The sequence below is a fragment of the Esox lucius genome, chromosome 21, assembly GCF_011004845.1.
Source record: "Esox lucius isolate fEsoLuc1 chromosome 21, fEsoLuc1.pri, whole genome shotgun sequence".
NCBI lineage: Eukaryota > Metazoa > Chordata > Actinopteri > Esociformes > Esocidae > Esox > Esox lucius.
Window position 1 is genome coordinate 27,250,364 of NC_047589.1, and position 13,820 is coordinate 27,264,183.

The 13,820-nt window shown below is 48.2% G+C and overlaps 1 protein-coding gene across 4 annotated transcripts in view; it reads right to left on the reverse strand.

Annotated features, from left to right (window-relative positions):
• The window catches only part of zfhx4 (zinc finger homeobox 4), a 90,816-nt gene that overhangs the window by 4,517 nt on the left and 72,479 nt on the right, over positions 1-13,820 (reverse strand). For 3 of the 4 annotated variants that reach the window (XM_020041898.3, XM_020041900.2, XM_020041897.2), the window contains exons 8-11: positions 8,213-8,346; positions 6,894-7,100; positions 6,134-6,248; positions 481-5,922 (exon numbers count right to left, since the gene is read on the reverse strand). In XM_020041898.3, the coding sequence (XP_019897457.2) occupies positions 481-5,922; positions 6,134-6,248; positions 6,894-7,100; positions 8,213-8,346 (5,898 nt within the window). The remainder of the gene's footprint in view (positions 1-480; positions 5,923-6,133; positions 6,249-6,893; positions 7,101-8,212; positions 8,347-13,820) is intronic. The other variant, XM_020041899.2, reaches the window with a different exon arrangement.

Sequence of the window (13,820 nt, forward strand, 5' to 3'; positions counted from 1 at the left end):
TATATTTATATTCACCCTGAAATCACTATGGTATCTTTATATATTATGACATTAGAGAAATGTTTGCTGTAATGATTGATTGACTTAATAATCAAATAATATATTTTTTCTTATGGAACAAAACTGTTGCATGCGCCAAATAATATACAGTACACCAACATAATTTTTAATTTTCCAAAATCAAATATCTAAGAAGAGGAGAAATAAATAACACAGCTAATATCAAGGATGAAAAGAATATAACTTTTTACAAAAATCTGAACTCTAATATTATTTAGCAGTCCCTCACTGGACGTTGTCCCTCTCCAACATTTAGTAAAAAAAATTATCTATGCCCACCACCAACAATGACAACATCAACGCTGTGTGGGCAGAGAAAGGAGTCTTTTGGGCATAAAAAAGCAGGGATAATCAATGTTCATAAAAAATTTATGATAAAACGACTACACTGTGTGTTCTCTGTTTGTCATACTAACTCACCAGGTGTGTTGGGTGGGTAAACAGGAAGTGAGGACGGCCCGTTGACACCAGGAAGTAGCACTGGTGGGAGGCCAGAGATCCCTGGGTAACCTGAGGGCAGGCTGAGGCCGTGAAGTGCATTGTTCTGGTCCATTGCAGTCTGATGCTGCTGGGAAGCCAGGCTGCTGAGCCCATCGCTACCAGCCTTCTTCAGACGGTCCATTTCATGCTGAGCCATCAGCTGGCGGACCGTAGTGGGTGCCAAGTAGTCCTTCTCCCTGTCCACCTGGTTTCCCAGAGTCTCCTGCACTTTGGTGATGTGCTGTTTGGAGAAGATGTGGTCGCGGATGGACATCCGGGCGGTGTATTTCACACCGCACAAGGTACACTCGGGCCGAGGCCCATCCGGCCCGCCTTGACTGATCATGAAAGGCTTCCCGATGTTGATTTTGAATTTCTTTTCCTTGGCGCGGGCATTCTGGAACCACACCTGCACCACACGCTTGGGGAGGCCAATCTCACTGCCGAGCATCTCGCACTCCTGCATGGTTGGGGTGCGGTAGTCGCTGAAACAGGCCTTGAGGACTTTCAGCTGAAGATTGCTCATTTGAGTCCTAAAGCGCTTATGGCCCGGCCTCTCCCCACCACTGCCGCTACCCTTCCCAGACTTGAAGGGGTTTCCACTTCCAAAGGGGCTGGGAGAGCTGGGGTCGGCCAGACTGGAGGTCTCGCTCTGGTCATTGTTGTCATCCATGTCATCATCTCTTGAGCTGTAGTAGGAGTAGGAGTAAGAGCACGAGTCTCCATCTTTTCCCGAGTAGCTGAGGGAGGGGCTGACCATGCTGAAGGGAAATCGGTCATCCATGCCCCCATCTGAGCTCTGGGCCTGGTTGCTCTTACTGTCGCAGCCCAGCTTGTCCCCTCCATTAGCTGTGAGACTTTCCACTTCATTGTTGTTGCCCTCGTCCCCGGTGGTGGCGTCACTTATGGCGGTGTTGATGGACGAGGTCTCGTCGCAGTCCATTTTGTTAGTGATTTCGTAGGATGAGGCCTCTGCAGAATTTATGTTAAGCCCTTCAGATTCATCACAGTTTTCTGCTTTTAAGGATGAAGGGCTCAAGAAGTTTTTTAACTGTGCCTCAATTGGTTTGACTGGCGTTGAGGAGGCCGTAGGAAGCTCATACTCATTTGGCTCAGTCTTGGTGGGCAGCTGCGGGTACTCAAAGAAGTTATACTTGTGTGGGCTCTCACCTCCATCGTCTTGGTTCATCATTGGGCTAGGAGGCAGACTAAACCCTGCCTGTTTGGCTTCATGCCAGTGTCTAGAACGGATATGGCTGTCCAAAGCTGACTTGGCTTTGAACAGCGCCCGACAAAAAGGACATTTCTTGTGTGACTGGGAGGGCCCCAAAGCTCTGAACTGTCCTTTTCTCTCTCTAGCACGTGTGTTCTGAAACCAAACCTGAACCACTCTCTTTTTCAGGCCAACCTCACGGGCAATGTGATCTAGCATCTTCCTGGTGGGGTTGGAGTCCAGTAAATATTTATCATACAGGATTTCTAGTTGTTCTGGGGTGATGGTGGTTCTAAGACGTTTGTCTCTGTGCTGTTCTTCAGTCATGTTTCCGCCATCTTTTTCATTAGATCCATCCTCTTTTTCATCAAGTTTTCTTTTCATGGATCCAGAGCCAGGGCCAGAAGACAAACCAGAGCCGCTTTGGGTTGGCATCTGGAGTCCCCCAGTCAGCAGCTGGCTAGTCATAAGAGGGTTATTTGGGTCAAAGATCATGTAGGGCATGTCCATGGGTCTTTCCAGGAACTGGGAATGAAGGAACTGGTTCTGGGCTGCAAGGAAATGCATATGCTGGTGCTCCTGCCACAGCTCAACAGTTGGGAAGGCTATCTTGCACTGGTCGCACTGATATTGGAGCATTTGGGGAGGGAGGCTGTTGCTGAGGGAGGAAAGGGCCAGGGACAGGGGGCTGGATGGGACAGCAGCTGACTGAGGCTGGGAGTGGGGTCTGGACAATTGGGGTTGGGGGTTCTTCTGAGGAGGTGGCTGAGGGGTGGAGGCCTTGGAGGGTCGGGGGTCTTGTAGAGGTTTCATCATGACTGGAGAGGGGGCAGGCTCTGGTTGTTTAGGTTTGGGCTCAGAGGGTGGTTCTGGCTTGGGGGAGGTCTTCCCAGGGTTGGGGCGAGGGCTGGGCATTAGTGGGGTGCTGGAGCCTGAGCTATTGGATGTTCCATGGTGGTGCTTGGATGAGTCGGGGTGCTTGGCTGGGCCAGGCTCTCCCATATCCATGTACTCCTCAGATTGGTTGTCCTCATTCCCTTCCTCATCCTCATCCTTGTAGCATATCTTTTTCTGATGGGTGATCAAATCAAAGATTCGTGGGAACACCACACAGCATTTCTTGCACTGGTACTGCATGTTGCTGGTGCGGATGTAGCGCTCATTTGTCAGTTCTTTCTTCTCGTTGTCTTTAGCATCTGCCTGGTTCTCATAGCTCTTCCGGGCCTTCTGGCGGGCGTTTTGGAACCACACTACGATTACCCTTGTTGGCAAGTTGAGCACGGTGGATAGCTGCTCAATCTCATCATCTTTTGGGTAAGCGTTTGTATCAAAGAAGTCCTGCAGGACCCTTAGCTGGTAGTCAGTGAACCTTGTCCTGGAGGACCTCTTGTTCATTGTGGCATCAGTCCTGTAGTACTCCAGTGTACTGTATTGGGAGTCGAGTCTGATATCCTCCAATGTGGTAATAGGTGGAATGCTGAAGTTGTACGGAGAGTCTTTGCTTCGCTGGCGTTCTTTGAACAGGGTGTTACGAAACCAGTGCTTGATGACCTTCTGGGGGAGGCCAGACTTGTCAGCCATCTCTTGGATCTGCTCCTCATTGGGGGAGTTATTGATGTCGAAGTGAGCTCTGAGGACCTTCAGCTGGTCGTCCGTGATACGGGTTCGAGGGCGCTTGAACTGGGACTGCCTCAGGAAGTTAGGATCAAGGCCTAGTTGCTGCTGACAGAGCTGGGTGAGATCAGAGGACAGGGAGTCCATTGTGGGCAGCTGCAGGGTGAGTTGATGGGATAGCCCTTGGTGCTGGAGGGATTGCATCATCAAAGGAGGGAAGAGGGAAAAATCTAGTGGTACGGAGGGCTGCACCTGTGGAGGTGCGGAGGGTGGTGGAGGAGGCGGAGGTGGGGGTGGGGGTGGAGGCTGAGGCTGTGGAGCCTGGTGTGGGGCTGGAGATGGGGCCTGGGTCTGGGGCTTGTTTATGGAGCTTGCGGGAGGTTGTTGGGTTGTCACTGGAGCAGGTGGGGGAGGAGGGGGTGGGGGCTGAGGTGGGGGGGTCTCTGGGGAAGGGGGGTTGATGGGATAGAGCTTGTCATAGGCTTCTCTGTACTGCTGGGCAAATTTTTCTAGCTCCCCATATGGAAAGAACTGTCCATGGATGTGTTCTTGGTGGCTTTTGAGAATCAGCATGTTGGAGAAGAGCTTTCCGCACATCCCACACTCCAGCTTATCGTTGTTGATCTCCACTAGTTGTTGTTGATGTAGTTGTTGTGGTTGTTGTTCTCCTTCTTTGCTTTTCTTCTGGCTTTTCTGCCTGTTCTCGTTATACTGAATGACCAGCTCGAATCCAAAGTTCTCCAGAAGGGCCTTGGCAGCATTTCCCCTGGCTCCTGACACGATACGTGGAGGGGGAATCAGCGGCTCAGGAAACTTTGACTTTTTATCTTTGTTATCCTTTCCTCCCTCACTTAATCCTTCCCCTCCATTCTCCATCTTTGCTTTGTTCTCCTGTTTTTCTACATGCTCCTCTGCCTCTCTGGACATCGGCAAGTCAGACACTGACACAGCATTGGGCTCCATTTTGGGCTTGTGGCTCTGCAGTTGCTGATTTTTCTGCTGCTGGAGCTGCGACTGGGATGGTTGTTGTTGCTGCTGCTGCTGTTGTTGTTGTTGTTGTTGCTGCTGCTGCTGTTGTTGGACCTGATGCTGTGCCTGAGCCTGCTGTAATTGGTGCTGCTGCTGCATCTGTTGCTTCAAATCTTCCAGGAAGGAACCAGTCAACCCTGGCATCCCAAAGGCAGCGGCCGAGTGAAGGGCCAGCTCTGGGCTCAAGTTGAATTCTGCCCCTGGGATGTAGAATGGAAACAGGAACTGTGGCTGCTGGAATTGAAGCAGTGCCTCCGGAGTCATGCCAAAATGAGGGAAAAAGGCTGGGTTTAGGAACTGGGGCTGGAAAAAGGCAGCCTGCTGCTGAAGCTCGTGTTGAAGCTGCATCTGGAGCTGAGCTTGGGACTGAGCGTTCTGATGGCTTTGCTGTGCAGAGACATGATCAGTAGTTTGCTTTGCATTGTTGCTGCTGTTTTGGGCTTCTTTGGCATCTACAGTGTTTTCTTTGTTAGCAGACGGTGTCACGCTTCTCGTAGTGTCTGAATTGGTGTTGTTGCCCTGTCCAGTTGGGACGGGGCTGCTAGATAGAGCCACTCCAGCAGCGTTCCCACTTCCTGCGATGCTGCTACTTGTTTCGGTTTTGGCAGTTCTGGCTTTGGTCTGATGCAGCACAGACCTCATGTGTATCTCCAGCGTGGAGCTTTGGCTGTAGGCAACATTGCAGATATTGCATTTGAATGGTTTGTTGTCAACATTGTTGTTGGTCTCTGGGGAAACTGGGCTGGATGCCTCCTGGAGAACCTTCTTCAGCTTGTGCAAATGAGACACGGAGTTATAGTGGACCAGCAGGATGTTTTTCTGGGTGAAGGACTCCTTGCACACTGTGCATTTGTACGGTCTTGATGGGTCCAAGAACTTTTCCATGGTGAAGTTGGGGCCTTTCCTGAATGGTAGGGTTCGCTTTGGTTCTGCTCCCATGTCGTCTAGCAGCAGGCTACTGTCACTTCCTGTTGGGCTGGCCTTCTCTTCTTGGTCCAGCTCATCATCTTTTTCCATTTCCTGCTCGAAGGCCTGCTGCGCCTCCTCGTAGGCCCTCGCCTCACTTTCGGAGAGGAAGTCTCCGTTCACCGGCAGGCTGCCACAGAGTTGCTGGACTTCGGCCTCGCTCAGTTCCGGGTGACCGTTTTCCAAGTGCTTACGGAGTGCCAGGAATGTCCGGAAGCTGCGCTGGCAGAGGCTACACATTGTGGCTGCCCGGATGGCATGGTACTGGGAATGTATCTGAAGCTTTTGCATGGTCTTAAATGCCAGGCTGCAGTGGTTGCATCGGTACTTGTAGACATGGCGGTCTGAGACCGAAAGCTGCTGTTGCTGCTGGCTTCTCTGGAGATCGTTCAAGTGGTCCTGGAGAGAGTCCGGGCTCTTCTGATCCTGCCCTGTTCCACTGGACCTCTTCCAATCTGGAGCTTCAGAACTTGCCTTGGGAGGCTTGAGTTCCTCTCCATGAATTTCTGCTTCCCTCTTGTCCTTGCCCGTGTTGTTAATCTCTTCTTTTGAACTGTTCCCTGAGGAAAAATTGTGAAATACAAAAACGTTCATGAAAAAAGACACTAAGCGCTGATTTTTAACTCTGGGAACTAACATTTCTAAGATAGCGAATATTTGTGCAGGGGCCTGTTCTTCAACTGAAGAACACAAAATACAAAGCTCAAACAAACTTAAAATAGTACAGTCAGTTCTAGGGGACAAACAGCGGTATACATATTGTCTCCGTACCTGCAGGCTTTCCAGATGTCTCAGAGAGGGCAACATGAGCGTCCATCAGGGACAGGGCTTTGTCTTGTCCAGGTGTAGGATGCATCATGTTACTGGGAACGTCGGGCCCAGCCACCTATCAGGGTCAGAGAACAAAACGAATCTGATTCACAACTGCCAATAATTGCAATATGCATACAAATTGTATGAAAAATCAATAATGTAATTGAAAAATTTAATAGAAAAATGTAAACATAACACATCATTGAAATACCTAATTTATTAACTAATATTGGTGCAGGTGCTTCTGACTATAATGAGGGTGTAGTGCTTAAAATGTTTAATCAGGAGGTCCCGAAGTATACTTTTAAAATCTCTCCTTGCCAATAAAAATAGCTTATTTTCAGAAAGCGGAATTCGTTTTTTCCCAGAGGAGGACGGTTGTCAAGTTTATGACGTGTCCTCGGGAGAGTGGGATGAATGCATGGGAAAGGTTTTTATAGGAGTGCTCAGAGCCAGCCAGGGGACTGCAGGGAGCACTGGACAGCTGAGATAGAATGACTGCCATTTTCCCAATTCATCATCTCAACACCGCATATCACAAAAAAAGGATTAAAAAAAGGATTTAAAAAAAAATACTTGAGAGAAAATGTCAGATATGCGCAACACGACATAAAAAAAACCTAAACAAATCGAAATCTAAATCACTGCACCCCCCCCCACCACCCCACCCGACCCCCCCTTCGCATTTCGGAGACGGTCGTGTGCGTGCTGAACATACGGTCATGAGCAACTTCTCCACGCAGTCTGGCGCTACGCTGTGCAGGTGCGTCAGGTGAAGCTGGAGGTGAATCTTGTTGCTCAGGACATCCTGACACAGCGGGCAGCAGATCACCGGCTGCTGCATGGAATGCTGGGACACCACATGCATCTGTATCCTGTTGGCGTCTCTACTGCTGAAGTTACAGTAGGGGCACTGTTGCACCTGCTGGGAGACACGGGAGAGAGAAACACGCCGGTGAAAACATTGAAACGGTTCGGGTGTAGAGAGAGAGCCGGGATGTCTTCCTCACTGCGTCGCTGTTCCCGCTTTCCCTTTAACATGCTATCCTGAGGATATCTGCTTTTGTTCTTTCTCTACTTGGGCTTAGACCTGCTTTCGCTGGCGAGACTGCTTCCCCACTCGGGCACGGGTGAAAACCTGACGTCACTTTGGGCGGCACAGGGGGACTGCGTACAACAGAGATCACAGAAGGTGTCTCCTGCAGTCAGAGATAAAACGTTACGACACATCTGGAAAACCGAACTGAATTCACCCTCAGCTAAACAAATTGGAACCCCTCTACCCCCCCCCCCCCCCCCCCCCCCCGGCTCTAATCCCACTTTACCTTTACACACAAAATGTAGATCAACCTTGTTTCTGTGTAATGCACTTAAGCCCCTCAACTCGTACAATTTTATTAGCGGGAAACATGATTGGAGGGAATTTCTAATCAGGAGATTAGAGATGACAAAGGTGTGTCGCCTGGCTGTCCCCCCCCCCCCCCCGGCCCTCATTACAGGGAGTACTCCGAAAATGCCACCCCCCCCAGGCCACCTGCCTTAATGTAATCCATTTCTGAAATGACTCAGGCCTCCTTCCACTCAGGGCCCTCCACCAGGACAGGCTAATACTTCATAATCTAATTTAAAAACACATAGCATTTAAAGAGATGCAAAGAGAGCGGGACCAAGAGAGGGGGTGTCGCCCCGCCCAGTGCAGGCAGGTAGACATTCCACTTAAGAACACAAAAGAGCTAGAATCCTCCGTGGGTGATACTAAAGTGCTCTGTCAGTTTGGGATTAACCCCTTTCAGTTTTGTTGACTAGTCTCTGGGAGCATTAGCAGTTAGCTTAGCATGAAGGAAGCCTGCTCAGTGACTACAACGTGCCCTCAAATTCTGGCCGTACCTGGCCTCTGATTAGCAAGGCCGTGTGACCGTGAGCCATGAAGCTTCTCTACTGGTGCCCTGTGAAAAGCTAGCAGTTTGGCGGCAAAAACGTGAACACTTAGGTCTGAGGAGTGGTCTGAGTCTGAGCCAACTCGCCACATTAGCATACCTGTTCGCTAGCGCTGGTCTTCCCCTCGGCAGACTTGGGCCTTTTAGGTGGGCTGTCATTGTGTCTCTCAGGTAGCATGGAGCGTTTCCCCCCCGCATTGGATCCGGGAGACTCTTTAGGCAACGAGGTCACTCCTAAAACAGGACAGAACAAAGTAAAATGGTTACATTGCGTTCTAGTAAAATCGTTATTCTCCACAACATTCTAGTAAAATCGCTTATTCTCCAAAAATGAAGGCAAAATAGCAAGCCAATGAATGACGTTACACCTCATAACGTGGATGTTTCGAGATAAAACACATACGGGCATGTGATGATGTTATGGAAGACACTGCCTGCAGGGCAAGTTTCACATCACCCTCCTAATTCTCCTTCATATACTGTACATTGAGGCTTTCTGCCCCAAGGACACAGAGAAATGGAGAGAAAATCTAACCAGCCTCATTATCACAGCAAGACATACATTAAATGTTACGGTGGTATTATACGCTTCATTAGGCCATATGCATTTATTTAGTCTCTTCCCCCACACACACACACAGACACACACACACAAACACACACAGACACACACACACACACACACACTGCTAAATATCCAAGCCGTTTCCTGGTCACGGCCGGAGGTTTGGAGCTGGTTTACATGGCTACACCAGAGCTCAATGCTAAGAAATCAGCCCCTGGTTGTATTTAGCAGACGCTGCTGTCCACTGATAAATCTTTCATTACCCTCATCCTAACATACAGCCAGACCTTGTGTGTGTGTGTGTGTGTGTAGATTTACTCTGCCACTGCAATTTACCCACTCTGCACAACACAAAGAAACAGTAACCCCCCCCCCCCCCCCCGCTAGTATGCTTCTCTATTTATTTATTTCTCTCTCTTTCTATCTCCTCTCCTTCTCCCTCCCTCCCTCTCCCCTTGCCCGGTCACTCAAGGCAATAAGAGTCTCACTCTTGCGAATCAACGCTTCACGGTAAATGCACAAACTGAGAAAAAAAAAAGGGGGAAATCAAAGCACTGATACACGGAGTGAAGAAGAAAACGTTTTTGTATTTCACATTATTCCCTGCCATGTATGTGTAGTCTTAGCATACATATCAATTCCTCCCCGGTCGCTCATGCGGTTTAATTCTGCTGCATTAAGAAAATGTTCCACTTCTTTTATTTGTGATCCCCCCCATATCTGCAGTCTGAAATATTGGCCTGTCAAGAAAAGTGACAGAGGGAAAGGAAGAAGAAAAGAAGAAGAAGAAAAAAAACACAAGGGCACCATGTTGCTTTCCAAGAGCATCTAAGACATTCGATGCAGCCCGGGAATATATAGGAACTAATTTCTCCTGGAGCTAGCCTGTGACAGCCTTGCAGGGTGTGTACGCGTGTGTGTGTGTGAGTGTGTTCTTGCGGGCTGCTTTGTGTCCGTGATCAGACATGCGTGTGTGTGTTTGCGTGCGTGTTTGTTCATACGCGTGTACGTTCCATGTGATGTCATAATGACAGCTTACGCCACCTCATTGGCCAACTGGGGCCGTTCTCGCCACGCCCGCCGGCCTTTTCTAGCCTCCCTCCCCCTTCCCATATTTATTATAACCATTTCTAATTTCAACTTTCAATTTTCTCCCTCCATCTTCCAGTCAATTTGCAACTAAATTACATCCAGGAGGAGGAGATTGCTGGACAGGAGGTGGTTGCAAACAGACAATCTGTCAAGGAGAGGACACACACACACATACACACCATCAACATTGATTGCCATCATATTAAATGTGAATGTATGCCTGGTGTGTTAGTTTGACCTGTTTGTCTGTGTGTGTGTGTGTGTGTCCTTCTGATTTATCCTCTTAATCATCATGCTGTTTTCATCAACACTTCCAGCTCTGCCACGGACGAGGCGCTCCACTGTCTGAAGAAAAATCAGTAATGTAACCTTGAACATAGACAAAATGGAATATCTCTTTAACCACTTTACACAGGGAGATGTGGCCTGGCAGCACAGATGCATAACGTGCACAAAGCCATTTCAAGGCACACACTGAGGAATTCAAAGCCACCACAGATTCCTCTCATACATATTATAAGTGGAATTACGCAGACCCTTTCACGAGGGGTTATTATCTAGTTGACTAGGGAAACAATAATGTCCGCTATGTCTATGCGCTGCAGTCTATATGATCGCTGCAGTATAATCCCAATCTGCAGCTAATACACTGTCCTATTCTCCCTCGGCCCCTGAATGGTCATAAAGAGATGAAGAAAGAGAAAGAAGGAGTAAGGAGGAGGAGAGAAGGAGGGAGAGAGAGAGAGAGAGAGAGAGAGAGAGAGAGACGGCGTCTTTGTTTCTGGGCCTGAGCCACCCATTTAATGACTGCTCTTTTTTCCCCTCCTCCTATTCTCTCTCTCTCTCTGCATGTTCTGGTGCTGTCCAGTACGGCGTGGGGGCAATGGGGCACTGAGGCAGAGGCTACACGGGGGCACTGAGGCAGAGGCTACACGGGGGCACTGAGGCAGAGGCTACACGGGGGCACTGAGGCAGAGGCTACATGGGGGCACTGAGGCAGAGGATACACGGGGGCACTGAGGCAGAGGCTACACGGGGGGACTGAGGCAGAGGATACACGGGGGCACTGAGGCAGAGGCTACACGGGGGCACTGAGGCAGAGGCTACACAGGGGCACTGAGGCAGAGTATACACGGGGGCACTGAGGCAGAGGCTACACGGGGGCACTGAGGCAGAGGCTACACGGGGGCACTGAGGCAGAGGCTACATGGGGGCACTGAGGCAGAGGCTACACGGGGGGACTGAGGCAGAGGATACACGGGGGCACTGAGGCAGAGGCTACACGGGGGCACTGAGGCAGAGGCTACATGGGGGCACTGAGGCAGAGTATACACGGGGGCACTGAGGCAGAGGCTACACGGGGGCACTGAGGCAGAGGCTACACGGGGGCACTGAGGCAGAGGCTACATGGGGGCACTGAGGCAGAGGATACACGGGGGCACTGAGGCAGAGGCTACACGGGGGGACTGAGGCAGAGGATACACGGGGGCACTGAGGCAGAGGCTACACGGGGGCACTGAGGCAGAGGCTACACGGGGGCACTGAGGCAGAGTATACACGGGGGCACTGAGGCAGAGTATACACGGGGGCACTGAGGCAGAGGATACATGGGGCCTGACATGGCTCCTCCGGCAGTGACAAATGCTCGGATGCAGCAGGACCTTGGCTGATTGGATAAATCAAAAGGTGATTTATGACGTTCAGGCCGTTTGCATTTCGGTAGAGAAAACAACCCTGCCACCTACCCATCTTTATTTACTACTGGCAGCGGTCGTTAGGAAGGAATGTATACACACACACACACATACACACAGACACACACACACACACACGAGTATGCAGAAAAAGTCCACAGATACAAACTCTAAAGCACATACACACACACCAGTGTGTCCAATTCAGTTTTCTCTTAAAAACCTCAGGATAATTCTGTGTAAACTTTTTCCTCAAAAGCAGTGCCAACGATACATTCTCTGTTAATGTCTAATTTTTTTTGTTCTACTCCTGCATTCAGTTTTTCCGGTACATTTAACCCTGCAGAGTTGATATTCAAGTGTTATCACATTTCTCCTCGTAAATATATAATTACCATAAAAAGGTGTAAGCATAACCAAATAAAATATAAATAGAGCAACACAATAGATGGTAGAAGTCAGATAAAATACATAGATGTATTTTTATATTAAAAGGGGGATGCTATTCAATTAAGATGGGCTGCTAGACCGAGGCAGCCTGGATTTAGTATTCAATTTAACAGTCCTGAGACCTGTCACAAGGTCTTAGGTTACTGGGCAGTTAATTTACCCCGAGACTGGACAGAGAGAGGGAAAGAGATAGATAGAGACAGAAAGATGGAGAGAGAAACACGGAAAGGGGAGAGAAAGAGGTTGATTTAGAGGCCTAGTGGTCTAAGGTTACGCATTAGTCTGACCTCAGGGTCACCTGATAACGTTAGAATGCCCCACTCTTTGATCTCTTCACTCCCACAGCCGAGCAGCAGAACCAAGGGACTGTGGCCCACTAAGTCAAACAGACAGAGGCACCGAGATGTTTCAGAGGAAAATGTTGGCTGAATTAAATATCTGTGAATTAACACATAAGCATTTTCCTCCATCTATTTTGATTTGATTTGACTGATTTCCATTTTCCCATCATCCCGCTATTTTTAATGAGAGATAAATATGAATGGAGTTGAAGTTACATCTGACAAATTGACTGAGACATTCACCACGCGATGATTATAATCAAAATAAAACTCATAGCTGTAGGCTTATAATTTAATATGTTAATATGTTTAATATATTTTAATCTAACATCTGGGAAGGAAAGGCATTGAACAAACCTCATTTCAAATCTGTCTAAATTTGTGTGATGTGTCTGTGCAACAAAAATGTTTTGCAAATAGGAATTTGTTAATCTAAAATATTCCACATTTGATTTGGTTTGCATGCTTTTTCCGTTTCATTTCATTCATCTGTATAATTTAAATTATATGAGAAATGAATACAACAACGTTCAGCCAAATGAACAATGACTAATTTTCCTGCTAATTTAAAGCAGGTAGAGTCAGTAATTTCCTTAGCATTGCTGACAGGCTGATTTTCATGCACAGTCTTTGTTTAAGATATTTATAAAGAGAGGCCCCCAAGCAACAGAACTGACATACTCTGACTTTACACGGAACAAAGCAATCTGGAATTAATCCACATAGGGACATTTGCATGGAAAATGTAACATGGATTATAATTAATCTAAAGTGACACTGGATTAAAAAAGACAATGTCAACGAAGCAAGGGGAAAAGCTCCTCATCTCTCTCTCTTTCCCCATCTCTCTCTCCATATCTCTATCAGTGACTCTTTGTTTAAGGGATGTTGATCTTGGATATGCGAAGAATAAACAGAGCTGCCTTGGTTTGCGTTTAATCCGTCTCCCTGGAGTCCAGAGTTAGTCTTTATCCTTATGGCAGATTGGGTGTAGAGGCGCACACACGCATGCATGCACACACACACACACACACACACACACACACACACACACACACACACAATACCTAAATCTCACTTTATAATCTGGAAAAGAGCAAAACAACAGCAGATACCAGTCTCATACCAGGCCAGAGACTGACCAATCAGGATCAGGATCCTGTATTTTACTTCCTCATAATGGTTTCTTCCAACCGAAAATGAACAATATATGACAAAAACTCTTTCAGCTTGCCAACAAAATCATTACACTTTCTCTGAGTTTTGCTGCCAAACTGATTGTATAACCAATAAGCACGATGTCCACAAAAAGAATGGGGTCTATTGAGGGTATATTGTGTTGAAGAGGGTCTATTGTGTGTGTGTGTGTGTGTGCGCGCGCTCGCATGAACATGCATGTGTGTGTGCCGTGAAGACGGTGTTGAATGATGCCAGAGGTAATTGTCATTGTAAATGCATTGACTGACGGACCTGTCATTGAGATAAAGCTGACCGATAGATGACCAGCTTTGTGTTTGTATATGTGTGTGTGTGTGTGATTGTGTGTGGTGAGACAAAGTACAGATG